The following is a 27647-nucleotide window of genomic DNA, read 5'->3' as shown; positions in this document are numbered from 1 at the left end:
ATTTGAATTCCTAACTCATTCCCTAAAGACAATCACTTTCAACCTTGATGATGATAATTGTGCTTGCATTTTCTATTAACTGACGTTTTGTAGATGCATTATTCCACATCTTTAATCAGTGTTTCGCGTATCCTAGACTTAGATCAGCTCTTGCTGACAAGGGAGATTATCCACCAACCAAACACTCTCTATAGGTCTTAGGTGCTACCTCGCTATCAACATAAGGATGTCAAGTGTGTGGAATCACAAAAAGAAGCCATTTCTCAAGAACCACAACACCACTGAAAAAGTCAAGCATGCATTGAGTATCGTCGAAAGAGAGAGAAAAACAAAATTATCTAATACTTTATTAAGTAAAATAATCATTGCATGAACTCACAATCTATCCCCAAGGTATCTCCATGATGTTTTCTTTTGTTTCTTGCGTACATCTGAAAGGACTGATTCTTGTGCATAGTGCCACCAAAATATTTGCCAACCCTTAGATTTTCTTGGTAGAGGACAGTGCCAAGGACGAAAGCGGCCATACCTACATAATATGAAAAAATAATTAAAAAACCTAATAGTATACTTTAATATGAGGACCAAACGCGTATGGATAGACAAAGAAACAACAGTATAAGGGGGGAAGTTGGAGTAGCGCCTAATGTTGAAAAGAAGTAGAATCTCATCTCAGGTAGGATGGACATGTAGGGAGAAGATCAGCAGAGCACCCAGCATGGAGGTTGGATCAAATGGATGATATTAGGTGGCGAAAGGAAGAGTTAGACCCAAGAAGACCATACACGAGGTGGTCAAAGAAGACGTGTATATGGTCACATTGTAAACATGATACATGATAGGACACAACAGTGTTGTTTGATCTATGTAGCCGACCTCACCTAGTGAGATCAGACTTTGTTGTTGTTGTTGTTTATACTTTAATATGAGTAACGGTTGTACTAAAGGTGAGTTTGTTATGTGGTTAAAAAATGGGGGAGAAGTTTTCGTGGATGAGATTTACATTTACAGCCAAACTCACCATAATGATGGAAATCATAAGATTTTGAATACAAGTCGAGATGCTACAACAAGCAAAAACAAATAACTCCTAGAAAGTGATTTTAGACTGCTTAGCAATGATGGTAGAGAAAAGAACAAAATAAATTACACAGCACACTTGCATAGACAAGAGTTTTGACAATTCACCCAAGTGTAAGCTCTAACTCAGCTAGAATACTAGTACGATTAGGGTATCTGTCTCCTGACCAATGCTAAAATGGGTCATCAGATTTTAGCTGGGGGTACATAATAGAATTGTCTGATTGGTGGAACTACTGGACATCAAGATCCTTACACCTTATAACGTAGAAGATACACCAACCAATTGTTAATTCAATTTTAAGATTGAGTTTGTATTTTTTATATAAATACAAATTACTAAGAAGCCAATGACCAAAAGCATCTTCGCTTCCACTGGTTTGTTTTTCAACCACTGAAATAGGCTAATTTGACAGGCTCTTAGAAGAGGGGAGAACTATTAAGTTAAGAACCTTCTTTCATGTGTGATCCATGATTCTTCTGCTAAAAATAAATTGCTAAAGAATAATAATAATAAGATGATGAGTTTGATAGTTCAAAAACCTCTGCTTCCTTATTTAATGAATAATGCAGGTTTCATTTTGTAAGTTTCTTCCTCACAATTATTTCACTTCAGATGGGGCTAATAATTTATACATCACACAAAGGTTTGTTGCAAGGGAACTGCTTTAACAGTGCTACCACAATAATTGCAGGCTTTGAGCAGTGAACTTACTTTTCTCTTAACCTACAAATGCAAACATAATCCCACACGATAAACATCTGTTGCAACTGGCACTCATCTAAGGATACAACCTGATAAATATAAACAATATTAGAAAGACATAAAAAAATATGTACGGTATCAGAGAGATAGGCAGGAACAATTTAACAAATGACTTTATTAGCAAACTCCAAACACTAAAAGAAAGGGTACCAACCAAACCACTCATTTCAGCACTGACAGAATACTGTGGTGCATCATCATCAGGCCTATGTGATCTGTTAGCCTGGAAGAAAGAACAGAGAACCAAAATTAAATAAGAAGAAATCCTATTCAACATATTAATAGTAGTTAAATAGAACTGAAACGGAATCTTGCACTAAATCATGTTTCATAAATCTAAACCCAAGTAATTAAGCAAGGCCAAAACAAAATGAAGAAAATACAGTACACATTTACCAAGCAATTCATGGAAATATGTAGCAAATAAAAAGGAAGGAGAGCTATGGTGTCTGCAATCTATAACAAATTAACAAGAAATACTGTCTAGAAAAAATGTAACAGGTACTTTTTTATACAGAGAAGGCATAACTATAATTAAGATAAAAGATAAATATTAAAATTAAGAGTTCTATTAAGATATCCATACCGAAAGAGTTATGGTTACATCACAAGGAGCCAATATAGAATTATAATATTCCCCTTCAGATCTTATATTAGTTGCTAAGTGGGAGTTACTCATCCCATTCACAGTTACCAATTCCATTGAACCATGAAATATACTGGAATAAAATTCCAGTCCTTTAATCTCTACGATTTTATGCTCTTGGACCACCCTCACCCTTGCATTATAAGACCTGAAAAATGGAGAATAAAATAAGTCAAATATTGGTCAACATATAAACTGCCATATTAAAAAATTTGCACAACAGCATCAACAGAACAATACAAATTAGTTAAATTTTTTAACTTTAGTGGAGGTTGATTATAAAATGCCTAAATGGTTTTGGTGGGAAAATTAATATTGTTATTGTCAGTGAAATTTAGGTTAAAATGCAATATTAACAAACACCAGTTAATTGAACAATGAGAAGGCCAAAATAAGCACCAGCCCCCCACCCCCCACCCCCAAAATTTAGGTTAAAATGCAATATTAACAAACACCAGTAACAATGAGAAGGCCAAAATAAGCACCCCCCCCCCCCCCGCGGGAAAAATGTGTTTCTTGTCCTATCATGTAGCTATAAATGAAGACAAAATTTACAAACAAGGTTATGATGCCACTTTTTTTCGGAGACTATAAGGAATCTAATCGAACTCTATTTTATGTATACCCCCCCCCCCCCAAACAAAAAAAAAACAAAACCAAAAAGCGTGAACAGCCACAGAGAGAGATCCACTAGTAAGCAAGATGAAAGTGAGAGAGCATCACCCAGCAACATTTTGCTTCATGGTCAAATTAGAGAACTTCAAACCAAACATAACATGCCCCTGCAAAAATACAGTAAAATTATGAGAAAAGAAAAAGCCAATTGGATTTAGTATCCAAAAACCACCACCATCAAATCTGTGGGTTTGTGTTGGGTCCATTTGAAGGGGAAAAAGGTATGGCCTGAAGATAAACTTACCATGTCATTCTGCATATCACTGTATAAAACATGAAAATTCCTAATGTCTACTTGAATGCTGTCAAGAACCTGATGAAAAAGGATAAAGCATCAGGGGTCATATCGTATCGTATCACAAATCATGATAAAGCTCATTGGTACCAGGTATGATATTACCACTTTCTTTTTGTTTCTTCATTATTTTAATTATTCTTAATAAAGGGAAAGCAAAGAGAAGTTAAAAATAGATGAAGAAACTTATACACACACACACCCCATGTAACAAGTGGATTTTTTACCATCTGAAAACCCATTCCTAGACCAGCAACTGACCACATAAACATTGGTGTGACAACCATTGACATGATGGTATCAAAGGCTATTTAACCAAGAAGCCAAGAGTTTTAATTCATGTTGGCTCCACTAGCCTTTAGCTCTTTATTTAATCAAGTTTCCGCAACATATGACTGACATGTTTTGATCGGATTGACATCAAGAAATAAGCATAATAAAAAACAATATCAATATAAAATAATTCTACCTTTGCAGTGATGTGAGAAATGAATGATTGGCCGGCATTGCTACCTGCAGAAGATAAAGCGATTAAGTTATTAACAAACCAATTTTATGAGTATTTCAGTCAAACATCAAATGGATTTAAAAAATACAAAACTAAAATAAAATAAGAATGAATTAACACAAATGACAAGTCCAAAAGCTCAAACTCCGAATTTTATATCTTCTTTAGTAAAGTTAAAAGATGCAACAAAGCTAATCAATCCTTTTCTTTCAAAAATTAGGACAAATGCAATAGGGACTAAAATACTGCAAATTGGGGAGATTGTAGAACCCAACTATAAACAAAATCACTAAAAGGAACTTTAATGGGTAGGACTTCAAATTGAAAACAAAGGACTTACCACTCACACGTCTGGATAACTTTTCCAACTCTGCTGCTGCTAGCTTAGCCTTTTTGCCAGCAAATTCTCTTTTCTCGACAGCTTCAGCACCCCACTATCACCTCAAAATTAAATTGTTACGGAAGAAAAGATGCAAAGTGGAGGAAAAGATATCCTCCCAACTAAGAATACAGAGAAAATCAAAACATTTGTGAACTGCGGATTTCCAATCTCTCAACATGTGAGAGGGAAGTCCTCTGAAGAGACCATGTGTTTTACTCCATACAGATGACTGACACCTAATTCCTTTGATGTAATGTGTGGATGCTAAATAGGTCTAGTGTGAATGTATGACTTGATATCTAAAATTTCCTTGTCTTTGTTATTTTCATTAACTCATTAAGTAATTATTCTATGGACATATAAATAATTGTTACAAAGCATCTAATACAGTCGTGAAAGTTTATGATACAGATGACTGTACTCAAAGTGAACGAATTAAGACGTACCTCTTGATCATCTCTCTGGGATGCAGAAACAAAGACATCCTCTAAAATAATTATAATAGGATCCCAGGGCTTTTTCCAAGGAATTTTGATGCTTAACCTCCCAACTCGACCTAGCCAAAAATTACAACCTCCATTAGGTTAAAGAAAATAGGAGCACCTTTGCACATACCTTCCATCATCCATGAATTTTTCTAATCAACCAATGTATCAAGGGGGGAAAAACAGTACGGAATAATGGTAAAACGGAAAAAGTCATTAAAATGTATATAGAAGGATAAGATCACTGCACCTTGCTTTAGTGCAAACGGAAGCTGGAGATAATCAAATGCTTCAAGTATTAGCTCCACATTCTCTAGTAGTACCACCTCTAAATGATAACAAACATTCAACTTTAAAATCAGTCCACAAACAACCTTCAATTAAACATACTCACAGATACAAAAATAAGTTCACACACACGTTTAAGTCCTTCAAACATACAAGCAATACCTGTTTCATCCTCATCTCTTCCAGCAATAAATAGGTCATGACATCAGTCTGGCCCTTCATTATTAATTTTTGACATTCAATTGGTTTTTTGATGTCCTTTTTTGACATAAAATTGGTCATTTTATAATTTGACATTTGAGGACCATATGATGCATTTAATATAAGAGGACAATATGGATGGCACTTTATCTTCACAAGTCCAAATGTTCAATCAAATCCATTTCCGCAAGAATAAGTGGCAGCAGGAAGAGTATCAATGTAAACTATATTATCAAGTGTGAATGAGCTTTCTAGCATTTACAAGTAAAAGTTAAAACCCATAATTTATGGTTTAATGGACTAAATCAGAGAAACAAAATCAACCCTAACCCAACACCATTACAAGGAGCACCAAGCTCAGCTCAAAAAATATAAATTCATGTCATGCTATCATGTTCCCAAAAAGGTGCAGTATTAGACATTATGCAAGATTATTACCAAAGAAGCACTTAAAGTGTGTTACGTACCAAGTCTAATCTTCAGCTGCTCTTTCTGGATATCTTTGAAATATCGACCAAGGTAACCCAAGAGCAACTGTTGAACCAAGCCTTCAAACATTGCTTAGGTATTATATTTGCCTACACAACAACATCAATATCTTCATCTGCAGAAACTAATTACAGCCAGGTTAGTGAAAGCAAACAAGGATTTGAAACAAGCAGAGTAACAGAAATGCTACTTTTAAACACTTCTTTTTTATATTAATATAAGACTATCAACCACTTGGTTTGAAGTTTGAACTATCATGTAAAATTCAGCTGATTCCATCTTTTTGGTGCAATTGTGCAAAGCAATCAGAATTTCCAAGCAGAAGTTTGTTAAAACTAGTCCTCACTGGAAAATCACAGATATATAAAACCAAACTGAAATTGAACCAAAATCATCTAGCTCAAATTTAAGTACAAAGTCGATAAACGAATTTCCACAACGCAAATTGATAAGTCATTAGTCACAACTAAACACTAACCACTAACAACTATACAACATTCAGAAACAGAAATTAGGAATAAAAAGAGCTAGAGTAAGTACGAAGAAGAAAACGAATAACAAAAAAAAACGTTGAGAAAGAAACGAAAGCAAACGCACGTGGAAGAACGAAGTAGGTGCAACGGTGTGAGCTGTCAAGCAGCAACCGAAGACCGGAAAGACGCCACCGTCGACCTGACGTGATGCGACCGGAAAACGGTGACCGACGAGGCGCGCGCGGTAGCTGTGAGATGCGAACGTCGCTCAAAATCAAAAGCAAGGAAGCTGTGTGTTCTCGCGAGTGACACACAGAATTGTCGAACTTTTTCTTTTCTTTTTTTTATTATTAATTTATTCTGCAACTCTCTTTTTGTATGGATTCTGCAAAATGGTTTAACTAAAAAAGTTAAACGGGTCATGGCCCACTCCATCTAAAATAACAAAAATAAGAACTAAAAAATTTAAAAGGTAAAGTACTATTTTGGCCATAACATTTCAATTCCAGACGAGTTAATTTTTATCTTGTTGGGTTGGGAGATATCATGACAAATAAAAAAAATACTATTTTAATTCTTAATATTTGGATTAAATTCTAATTTAATTTCTAATATTTTAAAAATCTTATTTCTATCCCAAAAAATTTTAATCAAATTCAACATTGTCTTATAATTAAATTTAAGCATAATAGTTACTAGAATGAGTGACTTAAATATAAATAATGTTATTAATTAAGTCATATCTTCTTTTATTTGTTAGAAAATATAACGAAAATCTTCTCCTCCTTAATTTTTTTTATTTACAAAATTTCAAATCTTAATCATCAATTATTAATTCTTCAAAATCAAAAGAAAAATTTTTATACTCATTGATGAATCAATTTTATTTATATATTAAATTCGAATATTATCGTCTCTTTTATATCCAAATTATTTATATTAAATTTAATAATAAGATAATATTAAATCTATTTAAATTTATTTAAAATCTATTTAATAATAAAATAATATTAAATTTATTTAAAATATTAAAAATCAAATTAAAATTGATTCCAAATATTACAGACTAAAAATAATATTTTATCCAAAATTAAAAAAACTCGTGCAAAAACGGCCCATAACTTCTCCAAAAATATATATACTGAAATATTTTTATTAAAAAATAACGAACAATTATATTTGCTTTGTTTGGGAAAAAAGGAACTCAAATTGTTGTAAGAAAGCTTTCCTTCGAACATCGCTTTACAGAGAGAATCGCGTCCCTCGCCCCTTTCTGACGCTGATCATTCGTGGACTCTATCTCCTCTTCAAACTTAGTGCTGCGAATTCTCAAGGTTCTTTTTTTTCGGTTCTTATTTATTTTTCTTTTGATTTTTGGGCCTTTTGCAATAATACATCATTGCTTCTGTTTCATTTCGTGCAAAATTGTTCGATGCGTAGAAGAAATGGACACAGTTCTACTTGTGATTTTAAATTTAGGGTTATGCGATCCTTTAGTTCGGATAAATTTTTTTTTTTTCGATTTTCTAATATAATATCCCTTTATGGTCAGGACAATTTGGTTTGGGGGATCATTGTTAGGGTATCTCATGATTTCATAATTTCTTTAATTGATTTTCTGATTTAATTCAAACCTGGCATGCTGAACATGTCTGTGATTTGTGGAATTACCTTTTATGCATTTTAAAGCGAATGTGTTGGGTATTTCAACTTTTAGCAAAACTTGAATTAATAACATGTTTGGTTACAGGTCCCATAAATGTGATAGACATTTTTTTATTTCTTTTAAATATATGTATAAGAGTTGAACTTGAACTTTGAAAATGAAAAAATAGACAGTGCTTCTCATCCAGTTTCTTTCTTTGAACATCATATGGATGGATTATACCTCCATATTGATTTAGTTTGTGAATGCTTTGTATGAGTGTTGCTTTGCAAATATTTTATCATTTCTCTTGAGCAATGTTAGAAATCATATGATTGGATGTATGTATAACTTGAATGTCTAAATATCTTGGTTGGATTTTAAAATGACACTTGTGTTGTTACTGAAAGAGGTTGTTGGATGTCTTCGATGTTTCAAAAAACCCAGTCTCTCATCTGACTGAAAAAATGACACTTGTGTTCCTTTTTGGCTTATTTACTCTGATTTTTGCTTATTAACATTAATTGATGGTGATATGTTTTGTAGGTTGTGCATTTATCCATTTTGGAAACTTTCTCAGCATTGCATTTGCTTAAGCCATTAATTAGAGACATCCAATTTTGCTAATCATGGATAGACGACAAATGACTGCCACCAGGCCTTCAGCCATGTCTTCCCCTTCTGTCACTGCCACTGCCACCACTACCATAACCATTGGAAGCTCTGATCCATCATCCTCTTCCTCACAACAAGAACAGCAGCAACCAGAAGTCCTTTTCCTTCCATTAAGTCGCAAGAAGAAGGTCACATGGAAAGAGGGCACGGTAGACAATGAGTTTATGCAGAAGAAGAGCTCCAAGAAGTGCTGTATCTTTCACAAAGAGAAGTCATTTGATGAGGATGACAGTGATGAAGATGACAATCCAGATCACTCCGATAAACATGCCCACGATCACAGTGATGGGGGTTGTTGCTCCAAGAGTAATGATGAAGCTGGTCCAAGCAGTTAAGGTTCTTATTGATCACAGCTGTGATAGATAAAACTGAGAGTCATATTTTTTTGTAAATGTAAAGTGTTTCTAGCAGTCAATGAAGCAGGAGTTTTAAAGTTGATTAGTCAATGGAATTGTTGGCCTGTTGCTTGGGTTGAAAGCATAAAATCATGTCATTGAAATGGTAGCAATGCTTTTGTTTAATGTTAATCATTTTTTCTTTGAAACTTGATTTGATCACAGCTACCTTACTGTAGTAGAGAGGGCTTCGTGTCTGTTGAACATCAATCTATACACACTAATCTTCACAGCAAGTTATAAGCTCTTCCTTTGTTCTATATGCTTATGTTTTTTATGATACAAAGATGGTTTTTACTTTCTAATATTATTTGCCATCATCATTTTATTATTATTATCATGGCTGGAATGATTGTTAAGAATAATCCTTGAATGATATTACCATCTTATTTCTTTAAATAAAGTTTGCAACCCATTTTTAGACGAATGGTATGGTAGAGTCAACAGAAAAACTGAAAAATTATACTGCTTGTCTTAATGGCTGGTTTGGTAAGTTATGCTACCCTTGTCCACTGTATATATACATGTTCATCTTTCTTTGAATAAGGTTTTGGATTCAAGTTGTTTAAAACAATATTTCTTCACTTGAATAAGGTTTTGGATTCAAGTTCTTTATAATGATTAAAATTGTTTCATGTAGATTGTAGAGATTAGTTATGGATTAAAAAAGTAAAATAAAATAACATAATTCATAGTTTTTGCCAGTGACGGATAGGAAATTTTGACAATGGGCAAAATATACATAATATGATAATATGCACATCTAACTTTATTTCTCTACGCATTAGTGATGGAGTGGTGGAAGTAATTTTGGAGCAGAAAAAAAATTGAGAAAAGGGGAGAAGTGGGTTCAAAACTAATACTATAGTGGGGGCAACTAATCTTTAGGGTAAAGTATACTTTTTGTCCCTAAAATTTGACAAAAGTTTTAAAAATATCCATAAATTTTATTTTGTTTCAATTTTGTTCCAAAAGTTTTTTATTTATATCAAATATACCCTCGACAGCTCAATTTTCAAAAGATTTAAGACCAATCTAACAATAATCTATCTATCTATCTATTCTTAATATATAAAAATAGATACATAAGTTTATCTACACTACTTTTAAGCTATTTCTCTTCTTCTACTAACGCCATGTCAGCAACATCGCTTACTTGGCAAAATTTTAGAATCAACCACTCAATTTTTGCCAAATCATCTATTATTTCCAAATCAGCAAAAAAAAAAAATATATATATATATATATATACAAAAAACAATATAATAATTACCAACGACAATAATTAGAAATTAATAGTATCTAACCAAATTTGTAACTTATAAAGACATTAAATTCATATTTCTATATTTATTATATTTTACCGTTGTAAACAATACAACAAATTTATAACTCCAATAATTAATTTATTAATTTCTATAAATAACTCATTCAATGTAATAAACATCCATATTACAAATGTCATAATAATATTATTAATTATAATAAATTTTACGTTACAAATATTCAAATTCCATACTATTTGAACTACTTATATAAGTCTCTTATCACTATTCCTTCAAATTACATCAAATTTAGCACAAAAAAATTATTTTCGAACTACATAACATCTCAGACATACTAAATGGAGATAACTATGTTGAATGTGAAAAGTGTACGAAAAAAGCATGTGAAAAAGGAGATAACTACATTTGTGGCACTGTAATCAAACACCATAATATCCAACAATAAGGTAATTTTATATACTTTTCATAATCCCATCTATTAAATTATTAGTTACTAACTCAATACTTATTTTAGATTCAAAATTCAATTGAAGGTTTCAGATCAAAATGGTACAACAACTTTTGTACTATTTGATGGCGAAGCAAAAAAATTGTTTGGTACAACTGCTTCAAATCTAATGGCACTTCAGACAAGTAATGACATTGACACCAATTGAAAAATTTGTGCAACATATTTGAAGTCAATGTAAATTATTTTAATCTTAAAGAAAGTTCTCAACAATACACTGTTACCAAGACATTTGTTTCAACTAAATTTCAACACCCATTTATTACCAGGATATTTGTTCCAACCAAAAATACTAAATTTCATCACCCACTACAACAAATAAAACAGATAATACTAAAAAAAATCACTTATTTTAGTTATTTTAGTCATCATTTTTATTTCTAATTTAAATTATTCATTGATTATAGGAACCAATTTCGCCAACACTAATATCATCAGACGAATATCACATACCCATCAAGGGATTAAGGAGAAAGAAAACTATACAAATTTAAGACACATCTTTGGAAGAAGAACATACTTGTAAAGATGGAACAAACACAATAGAAAGTGCATATAATTCAATAATTCATAAAGAACATGTCTTCACAAGAACTTACACAGAAAGAAGAAAGTAACAACTATAACAACAACCAATAAACAAAAAAGGAGGACGAGCGCCACATAAGAAAACTAAGTTCATCAACTAAAACAAATGCAAAAATTAAACCACCAAATAAAAATGTAATTTTGTACATACAACTCTAATATCCAAATCTTTTGTACTACAAATTATTTTAAATAAAATACCTTTTAAATTTAACTTTAGTTTACACATTTCATTTAATTCTACAAAACATAACAATTTTTAATCTTTATTATATACTATCATTAATTTACTGCGTGCGCGGGTCTCATTCTAGTAGATGAAAATTATACTTAATTTGCTTGTGTTAAGGGTTGTTCTTATGAAATTGTTGTTAAATTGGTCTTAAATTTTTTGAAAAATTAGCTGTTAGGGGTATATTTGATGGAAATCGAAAATTTTTGGAACAAAATTGAAACAAAATAAGAGTATTTTGAAACTTTTGTCAAATTTTAGGGACAAAAACTCTACTTTACCTTGTTTATTATTCAGAACTACTAAAAAATTTTTAAATTTCAGAGTCAAGGAACTTGCCTCCACTACTTAAAGAGTAAATCCGTCCCTGGCTCCCACACACTTAAAACTGAATGGTGTTTTGCCTACTTTTGTCCTTGTTTAAAAGACTGACTCAGTCTCATGTTGACTGAATCAACCAAGTCCAAGTTGTAGAGAGACTTGCTTTTCCACTTTTGAAATTTGAGTTTGATTTTATACTTTTAACTAACTGATATATATATATATATATATATATATATATATATATATATATACACTACTTAAGAACTGAAGCTAGTTAAATATATTTTGAAAACTGATATATATATATATATACACTACTTAAGAACTGAAGCTAGTTAAATATATTTTGAAAGAAATATCAACACTAAAAATAGAACCCAAGATACATTTTTTCAAGGCAATATGATTTGCTTAAAACCGAAAATAGAAACCAAAATGATCCAAGAAAACTACTTTAAAAATAGGTTCATCAATCACAAATTACCATATGCTTTTAGTTTTTGTTTGACTTCACAAACCAGTCCTTCCACATCTAAACTCTAAAAAGAAACCTGACATTAATCGGTTATTCAAATAGACAGATGCTTCTCTTGTAGAACCACTACTTGTTTGTTTCAACATAATCATCATACTCTATAATCAACAATATATAAATACTCAAAAGGTTTTGATCCACATAGATTATAATTTACATATGCTATTTTATTCCTAACAAATGAAAATGGCCTCAACATCACCAATGCTAGTGTTAATAACACCAATAATGTTGATGCTGATCCACAATGCAATGGGGGATACAGCACAAGAGAAACAGAAATGTGTAGAGCAGCTAAATGGTATTGCAACATGTCTTCCATATGTTGGTGGTGATGCAAAATCTCCCACAGCAGATTGCTGCAGTGGAATCATAGAAGCCATAAAAAACAAGAAGAAGTGTGTTTGTCTTATCATCAAAGATAGAGATGATCCTGACCTTGGCTTGAAGGTTAACCTCACACTTGCTCTTGCCCTTCCTTCACTTTGCAAAGCTCCAGATAATCTCTCTCAGTGTCCGGGTACGTTTCGTGTTTTATATATAAAACCATTCATGCATCTTAATTCAGTAGCTAAAGTTTTAGGGAGAGATGCTCCTTGACATGGTATCAGAACCTGCATAATCAAAAAGTTTAGAGTTCGATCTTTGTTATCCGAATTCTTCTAATTAAAAATTTGGATTTCAGCATAAGGTAGGATGGACTTGTGCATTATCTACACTTTAACCCCCAAAAGATTATTTTGTAAGCGAACATGACGGATATAAAATTATTCATGTGCCTCTACTTAAATAGTTTAAGTTTTTGAGGGAGATGGTTTCGTGATATCATGTAGCTATTCAGTTTTTTAAATTTGATTATCTGGGTGTTCTGTTTTTCTTCAATGACATGCTTTTACAATATATTGAATTGAAACACAAATACTTGTTATGGTTATAAGTCCTAAATAGAAATAGTTTATTTAACATGACATTAATTATAATCTTCCGTCAAGGAGAAAATAAAAATCCATATATAAACAAACTATATTACATTAATCATAGTTTCCAACATTGCATGATAAAACTATTTCTGAATATGTGTGTTTGAGCAGCACTTCTGCACTTGGATCCTAAATCAGCTGAAGCTCAAGCTTTCAATCAACTTGGTCAGAACTCCAATGGTAGATCCAATAGTGCTAGTCCTTCTCCCCATCCTCCTGGTAATGACCCTTTCAAAACCATACTTTCTTTTTACTTTTGCAATATTGTATTTTCCTCCTCTAAGTTTGGTTTTACTTGGAAGCGCTTTGAGTTCCATTGTGTGTATTTGACAGTTGGAGAAACTACAGTATCAACTCATACCCTCCCAACAAACAATGGTGCTTCTTACAAGGGAAAGATATTGTTACAAACTTTGGTTGCAAAACTTCTAGTTTTGTTTTTTAGCCTGGCTCATATAGTACAACAAGAGTCATGTAATGTTGAAACTTGAAAATTGAAAATATAATTGATATTGTTATATCTAAACTATGTCAGAATCTGTTATTACACGAATGCTTCTTTTGCCTTTAATAATCCCTTGACAGCTTCTTAGACACAAGCCTTAAAATTTCAATCTTTTTTCTTCTCTATGGATGTATATAGAAGAAATACAAAGAAATGTTCGAATTTACAAAATATTGTTATAGTATTAATTGGGAAAAGGCATCTGCAAAATAAGATTATTTTTCTGTAACAAGCAACATAAATTTATCCTTAAAATGAAAAACTAAATAAAATATAATCTTCCGAAGACAAGAAATTACTACATAGTCGTAATATGTTAGGAATGATATACTCACTTCAATGACACCTTGAAATTTTAGCTTTAATTACTCAAGGAACCGCTATTAGCATAAAGCAAAATCTTAACTGCAGAGCTACATTCTCAGTTTTCCAAACATCCGAGAACTTTGAGTACAAATGAAAGTAAATAAAAACTGAAATGACACCATTTCACTATATTAACAAACACAACCTTGTGATAACACACTTAGAATGTAAACTTATAATTTAGCAAACAACCTTCTTATCTTCAAGACTATGGACACATAAATAAGATCATCCAAGTGATTAAGAACGCGAAAATAAGCATGCCTGAAAGTTCTGTTAAAGAAAATAACACTGCAAATCCCCCAAAACCCTGCAGCAAATCCAACTCCCATAGCTTTGTAAAAGTCAGATGTATCAAAGAAAATCCCATCAGCATGTTCAACAGAACCAGCACCCAACAACTCTTCACCGCTCGAAGAATTACTTGTCAAAGGAGGACCACAAAGTTCAGGGTTACCTGTGTAGCTAAGTGCCTCAAAACTCTGAAGCTAAGTGCTTGTTTGGATCATACCTGATAAGTTGTTGTATGATAGGTTGAATAAGCTGAGAAAGGACAAATCAGACAAGCTTTGAGGGATTTCACCCATAATTTGTTCAATGAGAGATCAAGGGACTCCAACAATTTCATTTTACCCATGTCTTTTGGTATCTCTCCAGAAAAATAGTTTCTAGACAAGTTCAGAAACCGCAGCGCAGATAGCTTTGAAAGTTCTGTTGGAATAGCCCCAGATAGCTTGTTACTTGAGAGGTCAATCATTCTCACAAGGATTAAGTTGTCTCTGTATTCTAATTCATCTCCTTTTGGAACCAAAACAAGACTTTCTTTGTAGTTATCATAGTTGAAATCAAATCCATAGTAGTACTTCAAAGGGTTGGCATAGAAGTCATCTTCACCAGCCATTGCCTTCAAGCTATCCAAACAATTTGGAATTATTCCTGAGAGGGAATTGTTGGCAAGGTCCAGCACAATGAGGTAGGAAAGTTGGCACATGTTCTGAGTAATGCAAAGGACCACTAATAATAAATAATTATTAAGAAGGACTAATTACATTAAAATTATTTTAAAAGGCCAATTTAAATCGATTCAAGAAAAAGGATTAAATAATTATTTTAAATAGACAATAATACCTTTAATCAATTTTTAACATTAAAAAATATAAAAAGAACTCTATCTAAATTCCCAAATTTAATAACTCTAAATTTTTAATCTTAATATCTAAAATATTACTTATCTAAATCTCTAACGCTATTTATACTTAAAAATAGAGGATTAATTGAAGAAATTTATCCCAAAAAAAAAAATCACCAATTAGCAAAGTAAATTTTACAGCGTAATTTAGAGAATTTAAGAATAATTTTTTTTATACAAATTCATTTTGCCTTGAGACTTGGTTATGGTTATTCTTTGAATTATCTTTAATAATTAATTTTGATGTTATTTTTTTGTGAAAAAAATTAAAAATTAAAATTACACAAAATAAACAGATGGATAATGAACTGAAACTGAAAAAATTAAAAAAAAATATTTGATATTTAAAATATCATTAGAAATTAACTAATAACGTTATTGTCCATTTAAAATAATAAATCGGTCCTTCTTTATAAATTTTATTTAAATAATTTTTTTTAATAATAATGATATAATTAGTCTTTTTTATTAATTGGTTTTTGTTAACCGTCCTGCTTGCTAATACTGCCTACTCCCTTATTTAATTCTTTCCGGTAGCGCCAAATTCAAAATCCGTTTGAAATTCTCTCTCTCTCTCAATGTCTGATGATGAATGAAGGTGAACAGCATTTTTCCTATGTCAATTATAGAAAGGCAAACTTCCCTAGCAAAGATCGTTTGGAACAACATGCTAGCCACAAGCACGATAAGTTCATGTACATATGCAGGGACTGTGGTAACAAGATTTGAAACGCAAGCATCCAAAACTCAACATGAAGCTGAGGTATATTTCTTTTAGGGTTCTTTGTTTTTCTTTTCGGTTCTAATTGGTTTTCCGTTGCAGTGTGATCACAAGGGGAATGGCCAAAATCATTACCTCGGAGGATGATCCTTTCGCCGGAATAATGCGATTTCTATTTTTATATAATCCGTGGAAAGTAACTACGGTTTTTAATTTCTATATAAACTGTGGTTGCCTAAGACATATTATGATTGTTTTGTGTTGTGTGTAAACCTTGGCAAGTAGCCACGGATTACGAAGGGAAGAAGGAAGCCATAAACCGTGGCAGACTCCCACAATTTATGAAGATGGCTAGATGGTGATAAAACGTTGTGAGAGGGAGAGGGAGAGAGACTGATATATTGATAAGTAGTATTCATTAGAAGAGTTTCAGAATTTGAGTGAAAAAAAAAAAGACAGAATCTCAATCATATGATGAGTGAGTGGGCTCCTATTAAATTTTGTTTGCTTAATATAGTGTGAAGAAACATAATTCTGATTGAAGTTTATTTGCATTAGCAGTTAGCACCATTAGCATGCTATATGCATGAGTTGAACTACACAGCATGCTATATGCATGAGTTGAACTACACTTTTTTTACTTACATAGAATAGAAGCCTTGAGGAATGAAATTTTTTTTTATAAAGTTTAAATACCAATGGCGTATTTATTGTCAATGGGGACATGATTTGATTTTGGATTGGGATGAGTATTCTGCTTAATATAAACTCGTGTATAAAATAAAAATAGTAACTAAATAATGAATCTTTAAAGGATTCTTGATTTAAAACTTTATTACTTGAATATGAAATATATTGTATATCAACTTCATATTTACAGAAATTTAAATTCATATATTTTCTTCTATTGATTTTTCAGAAGCATTTTAATTCGTAAAATATTAAGATAAAAGAGACTTTTGAAGACTAAGGAATACTTTAAATGTGATCCTTTATTTAGTTTTTTATTATAATAATTTAAAAAAATTGAAATAAATACATTTAAATAGATTTAGTATCTTTTTAAAATTAAATACATATTTAAAATACAAACTAAATAAAACTGAAATTTAAAATTTAAAATTTCTGTTTTAGTTCTAGCATTTTTAATTATTAAAAGATTATCATTTAAATATACATCCAAAAATTATATTCAGTAAAATTAAAGATTTTAATTTTAAAATCCAAAAAATAAATCTTAAGGGTTTTAATTATTAACCCACACATCTAAAATCCTACAAGAGATCATATTTTGAACTAATATGTTAGATATATTTTTATTGAATAAGATCTAAAAAATTTAGCTTAATTATTCATTTTAATCATTTTAAAACCATTAATAAAAAAATAAGAAATATTAGATACGTTTTTATCCAATAAGATATAAAAAAATTAATTTTTTTTCACTCAAATTCTGAAACTCTTCTAATAGATACTACTGATCAGTATATCAGTCCCTCTCCCTCTCCCTCCCACAACGTTTTATCACCATCTAGCCATTTTCATAAACCGTGAGAACCTGCCACGGTTTATGGCTTCCTTCTTCCCTTCGTAATTCGTGGCTACTTGCCACGGTTTACACACAACACAAAACAATCATAATCCGTCTTAGGCAGCCACGGTTTATGTAAAAATTAAAAACCGTGGTTGCTTCCCACGAATTGCATAGAAATAAAAAATTGCACGTACACATAATATGTTTCTGTTTTGTGTATTTGAGTAAAGATTTTATCTACTTTATTTATTTGGGTAAATTGCCCTTCTATTTATACCTGCCAAAAGAGGATGCTAATATATGGGAGAAAAAATAATACATACATAATCTAAAACTATATGCCTTAGAATTCAATTGGCAAAAAAAGAATTGATATACATCAAGATTTATTATTTTGGTTTCCCCCAATAACTCTTCTCCCATGAATCCACTTGTTGAATTAAACTTTCTTTTCTCCTCAAGTTTTCATGCAAAGATGGATCGAAGGCGAAGAACCATTAGAGATTACATTTCCTATATCCATGCTGGTAATGTATCAAAAAGTTGGTTGTCACCCATGTCAATGAACTTCAACATTGAGCAATTTTGCATTGTCGAAGGAACTGATCCGGAAAAGGCATTGTCATCTAACAACAAAGACTCTAGTCCAGATAAGTACCCTATGGAGTTTGGAATTTCACCAGACAATTTGTTTGTGCCCAAGTTCAAATGCATTAAAGGTTGCCAATTCATCCAACATTGACCAAGATCACCGGATAAGCGATTGTTCGAAACATCGAGCACGGCTAACTTGTTAGTATCATTACCATTCATCCTCTCACAGAAGAAAGGAGAAATCGGTCCTGAGATTGAATTGTTGGCAATATTCAGCACTTCAACATTTGCAGACACACTTGGCAATAGACCCTTGAATAGATTAGAACTCAAATTTATAATGCTGGAATTTAAGAAGACATTAGATAGATCTCGACTTATCTCATTGTTAGAGAGATCCAGGAATTCGAGCTGCAAAGTCCAATTCCAAAACCAAACTGGAGCCTTGTCTGAGATACATGATTTGGAGATTGTAAAGACCCTGAGTGAACTTTGCCTCTTAAGCCATGTTGGAAACTTAGGACCTACTCCACAGAAACTCATCAAAGCATATTCAAGTTGAAAAGGGGCCACCCAACTAGAATTGACACTGAAAAATAGTTCTGTTGACAACATTCGAAGTTCCTTTAATTTGGAAAGTTTTAAAAAATTCAATTCATTCATTGGTCCTTCCAACAAATTTGATGAAAGGTCTAATGTCACCAAATTTGAGAGAATTCCTAGAGTTTCAGGCATACCACCAGTTAGAGAATTTGAAGCAAGATTTAATACCTGAAGATTTTTCAAGGATCCAAAACTCTTTGGAATTGTCCCATTGAGTTGGTTGTGACCGAGATTTAACGTCCTCAAGGATGATAAATTCGCCAATGATGCTGGAATAGGACCTGTGATGGTGTTGTTACTGGGATCCAAGACTTCAAGATGCTCAAGCTTGCCTAACGAATCTGGAAGTTCCCCACTGAGTTGGTTTCCTTGTAAGACAAGGCTCTGCAAGTTCTGAATTTTTGATAGCATCTCAGGGACTTCACCCTGAAGAAAGTTACTGCGCAAATCGAGCTGCACAAGTGTTCTACTCAGATTAGAAATCCATGAAAGGATTCCTTGATTGAGATTGTCGTTTGAAAGATCAAGCAGATGGAGATTTGTGAAGTTAGCTTTCCCTTTTGATGGTGCTAGGTTATCAATTTGACAATTATCCAAGTGCAATTCTGAAAGGGAAGGAAGTGCACCAAAAACTTGAATCCAATCAAGTTCTTTATGTAGATCTGTACTACTCAAATCAAGGTATTGTAATGAAGAAAGGGTTGAAATCCAATTAAGGTTACCAACTTGAAGAGCATAGTTGTATCCAAGATTAAGATGCTGCAGGTTTGAAAGATTTCCTAGCTGATATGGAATTAGTCCCATGAATCCACTTAAGCTAAGGTCCAAGTATCTTAGTCCCTTCATTGAGCCAAAGAATTGGTATTTGAGTATGAACAAAATAGTTCAAACTCAAGTCCAGGCTAATCAAAGATTCTAGTTCAAGCAAGGAAGGATTAATCTCACCACTCAACTCCATGTAAGGCAAGTTGAGCGGGGTGCTGAGATTGAGTCCCACGACTCGGCCGGTGATGTTGTCGCAGCGAACTCCTAGCCATCTGCAGCAGTCCTTTTCATTAGACCATGATGAGAGCCTGTTAGAAGGGTCTGAGAGTCCATGCTTGAAGCTGAGGAGTGCATTCCTTTCTTTCTCATTGCATGTCATGTTTAGCCCTTTTGCCATGCATAAACTGAAGTGAAGGAAGGTTGTTAGAATGATGAACAGAATCAAGGGAAGAGATTGAGTTGCATATAGGGATGCCATGATCAATTACTAAACCAGGAGGAATATTATTGTATATACTATATAGTAATAGTAGTTTCTTAACACAATAGTGTAGTGCAGTTTATATGTGAAATTATTAGTCTATGACATATCTATCACATATATGACTCTGAAATGCTTCTGAATATGTGAATGTCAATCATTTGTGTGTAGTACAAGTATTTATCTTTTATCTTTTACTTTTATTAATGAGTTGGAGCAAAAAAATCTGCTATTCGTCGCACTTTATTTTGCGATATTACTCTTATACAAACTTTCAACCAACTCCAATCTTTATCCACCTGGTATTTCTTTTCTAGACCAGAATTTTAGGAATTAGCCACCAATTTTAGATTTTTGAATCAGACATCGACAACTGGTTTAGCGACTGATTTCATCAGCGATCGATTTAGCGACGGAAAAGTTGATCGCCATTTAGCGACCGATTTACTCAACAACTAATTATGTTAGCAATCGATTTAACGACCGACACTCTTTGGTGAGAGTTTGGTGGCCTTGTTCAAAATTCGGCTGCCAACTATTAATGACCGAAGTTGGTCGCTATTTTTTAATTAGCAACCAAGGTTTGAGCGACCACCATAATCAATTGCTAAATCGATCGCTATTCTATTCTTGTAGTGATTTATTAGAATTTAGATTATATTGATTTCATTTTATTTTTCAATCAAACCAGTTTTGATTCAAATGATAAGAATTTAAAATTTGGATGGACATAAACCAATCAAGTTTTAAAGTTTTGAATTTTTGTATTTTAAATTATATTGTATATAAATTTTAAATTTTAAAAGGTTTTAATTTAAAATTTTTGAATTATTTTTTCTCTAAAATTAAATAAACTAATCTAATCCAATCCAAATTCCAATAGTTTGAATTAGATAGGATTAAAAAAAAATAAATTAAATCAATACAATAGATATCAATATATCATAATTGTTTGAATATGATTAAAAGATAAAATTAAACCAAGGCAATTCAAACCGTGTTGCAGATATTTTTTTGAGTAAAGTTAGGGAACTAAAAGCATATCAGCCAAAATTCAGCCAAATACCTTTGGATGAATTCAAAATCTCTACGAGTTAATATATATGGATGTTTCTTCTACTAAGTATTAGAATGTTTCTTTTTCATATTAAATGGATGTTCTTTTATATATTTTTCGAATTTGTGATTGTTAGAAGTGGACAGGTTAATGTGAGAAAAAAGAGGAAGATTTTTATAGGTTTTAATTAGGTTTACTTAATCAATTTAAAATTTTTTTAATTTTGAATTTAAAAAATTTAAAATTAATTAATTATTAATATAAATTAATATAATTTTGTTTAGTTTTTGGCTGATAAACTTTTGGTTCCTTATATTTTTTCTATTTTTTTAGTTTCCAAAAGAAATAAATAATAAAGTTAAAAAATGTAAATAATTTGAAAAATATAAGTATAAATATAAATTTAATTTATTTAAAAAATACTTAATAGAATATTTATAGAACTTTTTTTTCAAAAATATTATGTGTACATAAAAATCAACAAAAAATTACTTACATAAAATAAAATTCTTATAATATTACCTATTTATAACTCTCCTAAAATACTTATATTTCAGTGCTGTTTAATTCTATGTAATTTCTATAATCTTTAGCGAATTCAAAATATATACATAAACTATGAGACCCTGACATGATTTACACATAAAATGAAACACGATATAAATTGTATCAAAATCTCATAATTTATGTGTATATTTTAAATTTTTTGTTAATGTAATTAAATTTGATTGGATGTATGGTTAATATTTGGTAAAAATTTTTCTTTTTTATATGTCATCAAATTATATTTAGTCCCAACAATTTATATCTTCTTATATTTTCACCCAAATATTAATTAAATTTAAAAATATATCATATAATAATTATTTTATAACGAAATGTCCTTCTAATTAACTAAGAAAATACAAAAATATTCTTTTGTATTATATTGCAAAAGAATTAAAGGATCTTTTTCAATACTTTAATTAACCTTTTATAATTAATTTTATATCCTTTCAAGTTAGATATTGTTAAATTGTATTGGAAATTAAAATTTCAATTTAATTTTATAAAGACTAAAATATTCACATAATCTATCATAAGAGACTAAAATATCCTTTTAACATTAACTTTTAAAATGACTAAAATATCCTTATCCACTTTTAACATACTACAAATAGTAAAATAAATTTCTAATTATTTAACTTTTAAAAAAATAAGGTACAATTAGATTTTTAACCCTCCTTCACGTTCATATCACAAATATTAAAATATAAAAAAACCTATGTGTTGGGAAAAGACAAATTAATTCTGTACTTAATCTCACCAATTTCCACCTGTGTTTTAATAGGACATTAAGTCAACATTCAAGGTTGTCCTATTAGAATTTTGCAACTTTTTCATGAATTTGTAAAATACAGTTAATGTAAAATTATGTAAATGTAAACACACAATTACTTTCAATACTTGTATGCTTGTAATATATACTTATTAAAACAATTAAAAAATTCTATACAAAATTGTGAAATTCTTACGTTGAGTCTATTATATAAAAGACTTACATCACGTAAATTAATACTTCAGAAATTATCAGATAAAAAATAAATAAATTGGTTGGTCAATATAATTTTGCAAGAATACACCTAAGTTTTTATAGATAGTATCCTCTGACATTATTAGACATCATTACAGGATGATATATTAAGTCAAGTTAGGCATACTGAGTTAGTAAAGAAAAATGACTCTATGGATTTGATATATAGTGTCCACCACCAAATTCAATTTCATGAAACCTAGTACACAGAATGAACCTTGTTCAAATCAATTGAAAGTCTTCCCTAACATAACCAATCTGAGATGAGCTAAACTAACCTGAACTAATCTATTATTCATTATCATGGATATGCTTTTTAGACGAGTATTAATTATAGATTAAATATGAGAAAAACATATATAAGTTTTTTTTTTATCAATTGTATATTGAGACTTTTGTACGAGTTTGGCATAAAATAATATAGACATAATAAACTAAAATACAAAATAAACTTTTGATCAATAGTTTTAGAAGTGGATCATATAATAATATTGGGTACAAAGTACAATATGGACCTACGATCTATATATTTTTTTGCCATTAAAAAATAACGCATAAAGACCAATATTACACAACTGAAAATTAACCCTACCCTTTTCAAGAATTCACCTACTCATGAGAATTCAACAGTGAATTCTTTTCTTATAATTTCTACATAGTTCCATTCAAAGGTAATCAATAATCATGGATTACAATGCCGACACTAAAGTTGCATCATCTAGGCTCTAGCCTTATTTGCATGAGGAGACAATTATTGCAGCAAAAATAAACTTTTCTAAGGATTTTTATTGTGTTCAGTTACAAAAATCTAAAGCAAGTGGACTATGTTTGAAATTAGTTAAGCTAGCAATGCATGAAAGACAAGTATAAGCCGTGAGCATTGCTAATCCCAATCCAAGTCCAGAAGAGACCCTTCAATTGCAAGCAAACACCCAAAGCAATAAATAAAAGTCAAAGATATGTTGTGCTAAAAGCGTCATAGTAATTTGCAAACATGTATTCACCATATAGGGAGAACTAACATTTTAAGGATATGTAATAAATAGTCTAAACAAATTAAAAGACTTGAAATTTGAAAAGATTAAAGTACAAGGACAAAAGCTTAAGGAGTATGAATTAGGGTAACAACCAAACAGGAGGACAAAAGAACTTCACATCTAACAATACTCTCTGGAAACTTCCATGGTCCAAGTCGAAGATGCCGATATCTTGAGCGATAGGATCGTAAAATGATGATTGCAACTCTATTTGGTTATCTGCAAACCAAATCTGATTTCCTTTGCTTAGAAAAGGCACAGGAATTTGAACCGATGAATTAAATCCAATCACTAGTATATAGTTACCTAAATTATCTAATGTTGACCATTCTTTTCTGTTTCTTTTTAACTCATAGATATCGAATTTGGAAGTTTCAAATTCCTTCCTTTCTCTCGATCTCCCCAAGGGAAGGTCAACATATCTTACCAACATCAATAAGCTTCCATTGGTGCACCCAATAAGATATTTAAGCTTGAGAGGGCCTAGGGGAATTTCAGATGGAGGTCTGGTTTCATGGATTCCTCCCTTAAGCCCTGCTCTTGTGTTTGTATCAAATTCATATAGCTGCCCGTAATTGTTTATGGCATATATTTTTCCTTGGAAAAATATTACGTCTTCAAACTCCTTATCTCTGGTTGGAAATTCTACCCATCTCATATTGCCAGGCTTGTAAAAGGCCAATCGCTGGTTAGGTCCGAATATCACCACCGCCATAAAATTTTCAATGTCATGCTCAGGAGATGAGTTTATAATAACCTTAAAAACTTGGAATCTATGCACTTTATCTCTATCCAGGGTGCTCTTAATGTCACGAAAATCCCACAGTGTGTATTCATTCCCATGATTATCAGGCTGGTAATCAATTATAGTGGGTAAAGTTGAGACTGGAGGAAGATCCAAACTACGATTTGTAAATGGATTTAACATTTGCATAGTGCCATCAGATATGGATTGGACAATCACCCAACCATGACCAGAACCGCGGATGAACTTGTTGTAGGACTGCATCTCTGGCAGCATGATATGGTAAATATCTTTCTCTTCAAGGGCGCAAGTATCAAGAGTTTCATCATCTGCAGCAGCTAATTGCATGAGATGATGAATCTCCTCGTCTTCGTAAGAATAATTCTTGACAGTTTCGTCAGGTAACAATAACCACGGAATTTTGTTTCCATTGGGAATCTTTAGAAGTTTCAAGCTCCACTCTTTGCAAACCAATCGAAGCCGGATGTAATCATCGTAGGCATGGAACCGTTTTGAAATTTCTTTCAACAAATCTTCATCAATGTCTGCCCATCGATTAATCTCGTCCATGTCTCTGACGCAGGCTATGTTGAGTTACAAAGAGTCAGATCTGAAAACAAAAAAAAAGGGTCAGAATTTGAAAATTCATAGAAAATAAAACGTCAATTCACTCCACCCACAAATTAAACTACAAACACGAAAAAGGATTCATAATAATCGTCAGAACCAAACCCTAGAAAATAAAGTCACTCTGTGCTGCACCGAAGGATGAAAGTGTTGGTTGAAGAAGCTGTAAGTATATATAAATAAATATAATATAGATATAGAAGAGGGAGATCAAAGAGAGAATGTGAAAGGAATTGGCGTTCCACAAAGATTTGGAGTGGAAAAGAAGGTGGAAGAGCTTTTGCAATGGGGTTACAATTTATACTGAGGATTTTCTTATTTTTTTTTGCGACCGAAATAAATTAAACAAAAAAAATAAAACAAACAAAAAAAGAAACTGCTTAAATAGAGGGACAGTTCGTATAAGATTATTCTTAAACTCCTCCCAAGGTGAAAGAAGCTCCACATGCGAAAGTTGTAACTTCATTGTCATCTTTGCCATAGTATCTGCCACTGTATTTGCATCTCTCATAATCAAACGAAAGTCAACACGCCAATTCCAATGCATGATATCTTTTATTTTGAGCACCAGTGGATCAATAAACCCAAAACCATATTGAGTAACAAGATTAAATGCTTCCACACAATCCGTCTCACAAATAACATCTCGTTGACCCACATCCAAGCTAAGAGATATCCTTCTCCAAATAGCAAACAATTTTTCTTGAAGAATACTATTACTCTCAATCATTCCTAAGGGTGTTCAAATCCAAATCCAAATTAAACCGCTCATCCAATCCAATCTAAACCGAAAACCGATTAAAACTGCACTAATTCGGATTTGATTGGATTCTATTTTTTGCAAACCGCTGGATTGAATCGGATTTCGGATCTATTTTTCATAACCGATCCAATCCAATCCAAACCGCACAATGTGCTATAATATTATTATTTTATTATTATATTTACAATTATACTTATAACATGTTTAATTTGTTATATTTTTTCTATTATTTATGTATTATTATTATTTAATAAATATTTTATATTCAAAATATTATTTATTTATTTATTTTAACTAACCTATAATTTTATTTCTATTGTTATGTTATCGTTAGTTTTTTAAGATATTGTTAAGACTTGTTATATCATTGTTAGTTATTTAAAATTTGATGTTGAGACTTATTATATGTATTTAATTTTTTGATTTAAAAACCGCAAATCCAAACCGATCCAAACCGCTTGTAATCGGATCGGATTGGATCGGATTTCCAAAAAAAGTTCATCCAATCCAAACCGCACCGCACATAAATTAAACGTTCAGATCGGATGACTTTTTTCCTTAAAACCGAACCAAACCGCATCGCGAACACCCCTAATCATTCCCAAACACCCCCTTTGCCAGCTCTCATTACAATCTCTAATAACACAAGCAAAACCAACACTATCACCCAAACCAAAATAACTAGCATCACAATTAATCTTAAAAGTACCAATTGATGGGGGATTCCAAAAACCATCACAATTAATCTTAAATAAGAGGATTTTCTTATTTAAATATTGAATTAGGATTTCGGTTGCGGCTAATTTTTTTTATTATTCATTAAATATATGTGTAATACATTGTTATTGGAAGATTTGGTGTTTTTTTTATACGGTGTTCTATTCAAATCGAACGATCCGAGTTATTTGAAGAAAAAAATAAACTACAAATCGAAAGGTCCGATTTATTTGAAAAAAATAAATTACAAATCAAAGGATTCGATCTGTATTTTTTATTTTTTTAAAATAAAGATCGAACGGTTCGATTTTAACATTAAAATTTTTTTTATTTTCGAAATCACAAATTGGACCATCCAATTTGTGATTGTTGGTTTAAAAAATGAAACAAATCAAAGACACCCAGTTGTTTAAGCCATACCAGCATAAAATTCATCTCTTCTCACATCATTGTGAGAAACACTCCTCTCTCTCACATGAAAAAGAAAAAGCGTTCGGTTGCTCAAAGATGTATACTAGTTTTGAATGATATAATTTAAAATTGGTATTATTATTATTATTATTATAGTATCTAAAAGATAGTGTCTAATATATTAAAAATAATTAAAAATTAATATTTAATTTAAAAGATAAAAATTTAAAATTTATTATAAAAAATAAATTAGATAAAATTTAGATATCAATTCATAAGAGCTATAAAATTGACTTTTAAAATTTAAAAATTAATATCTTTTAAAATAAAAAAGTTGATAAAGTAGTTAAATAAAAAATTAATTACTCTTAAATTAAAATAGTTGAACACATATTTCATAGAAATTATAAAATTAACAGTAATTAATTTTTCACTTTATCAACATTTTTATTTTAGAAGATCTAAATTTAAAATTTAAATAAATATAATTTAATAAGGAGTTG

At 31.2% G+C, this 27647-nt stretch overlaps 5 protein-coding genes across 5 annotated transcripts in view; 2 read left to right on the top strand and 3 right to left on the bottom strand.

The window, feature by feature from the left end:
* Positions 1-6659, bottom strand: part of LOC112804019 (uncharacterized) — a 29212-nt gene extending 22553 nt beyond the window's left edge. The window contains 12 exon segments of the mRNA XM_072196128.1: positions 380-529; positions 1796-1875; positions 2001-2069; positions 2433-2640; positions 3216-3274; positions 3412-3480; positions 3932-3975; positions 4311-4404; positions 4799-4908; positions 5088-5165; positions 5794-5930; positions 6413-6659. Of these exon segments, the coding sequence (XP_072052229.1) occupies positions 380-529; positions 1796-1875; positions 2001-2069; positions 2433-2640; positions 3216-3274; positions 3412-3480; positions 3932-3975; positions 4311-4404; positions 4799-4908; positions 5088-5165; positions 5794-5884 (1052 nt within the window). The 5' untranslated portion in view covers positions 5885-5930; positions 6413-6659.
* An 819-nt stretch (positions 6660-7478) lies between these two features.
* Positions 7479-9263, top strand: LOC112802860 (uncharacterized). The gene is made up of 2 exons (XM_025846238.2): positions 7479-7622; positions 8480-9263. Exon 2 carries the CDS (start codon positions 8563-8565, stop codon positions 8941-8943), a length of 381 nt encoding a protein of 126 aa, XP_025702023.1. The 5' UTR covers positions 7479-7622; positions 8480-8562; the 3' UTR covers positions 8944-9263.
* Positions 9264-12272: 3009 nt separating this feature from the next.
* Positions 12273-15288, top strand: LOC112804018 (non-specific lipid transfer protein GPI-anchored 14-like). The gene is made up of 3 exons (XM_029298594.2): positions 12273-12996; positions 13568-13675; positions 13790-15288. The coding sequence occupies exons 1-3, from the start codon at positions 12657-12659 to the stop codon at positions 13945-13947; spliced, it is 606 nt and encodes a 201-aa protein (XP_029154427.1). The 5' UTR covers positions 12273-12656; the 3' UTR covers positions 13948-15288.
* LOC112804017 (receptor-like protein EIX2) lies at positions 15006-20112 on the bottom strand. The gene is given in 4 exon segments (XM_072237879.1): positions 15006-15029; positions 15031-15341; positions 18203-19827; positions 19829-20112. Coding segments are annotated over 4 exon segments (2244 nt in total).
* Positions 20113-23820: 3708 nt separating this feature from the next.
* LOC140184629 (F-box protein SKIP23-like) lies at positions 23821-25523 on the bottom strand. The gene is made up of 2 exons (XM_072236565.1): positions 25359-25523; positions 23821-25236 (listed from the first exon to the last, which is right to left on the bottom strand). The coding sequence occupies exon 2, from the start codon at positions 25194-25196 to the stop codon at positions 23961-23963; it is 1236 nt and encodes a 411-aa protein (XP_072092666.1). The 5' UTR covers positions 25197-25236; positions 25359-25523; the 3' UTR covers positions 23821-23960.
* Between the last annotated feature and the right edge of the window lie 2124 nt (positions 25524-27647).

Source organism: Arachis hypogaea, chromosome 5 (genome assembly GCF_003086295.3).
Source record: "Arachis hypogaea cultivar Tifrunner chromosome 5, arahy.Tifrunner.gnm2.J5K5, whole genome shotgun sequence".
Classification (NCBI taxonomy): domain Eukaryota; kingdom Viridiplantae; phylum Streptophyta; class Magnoliopsida; order Fabales; family Fabaceae; genus Arachis; species Arachis hypogaea.
Note: the sequence above shows the minus strand (reverse complement) of the source record. Positions and strands in the feature narration are given on the sequence as shown.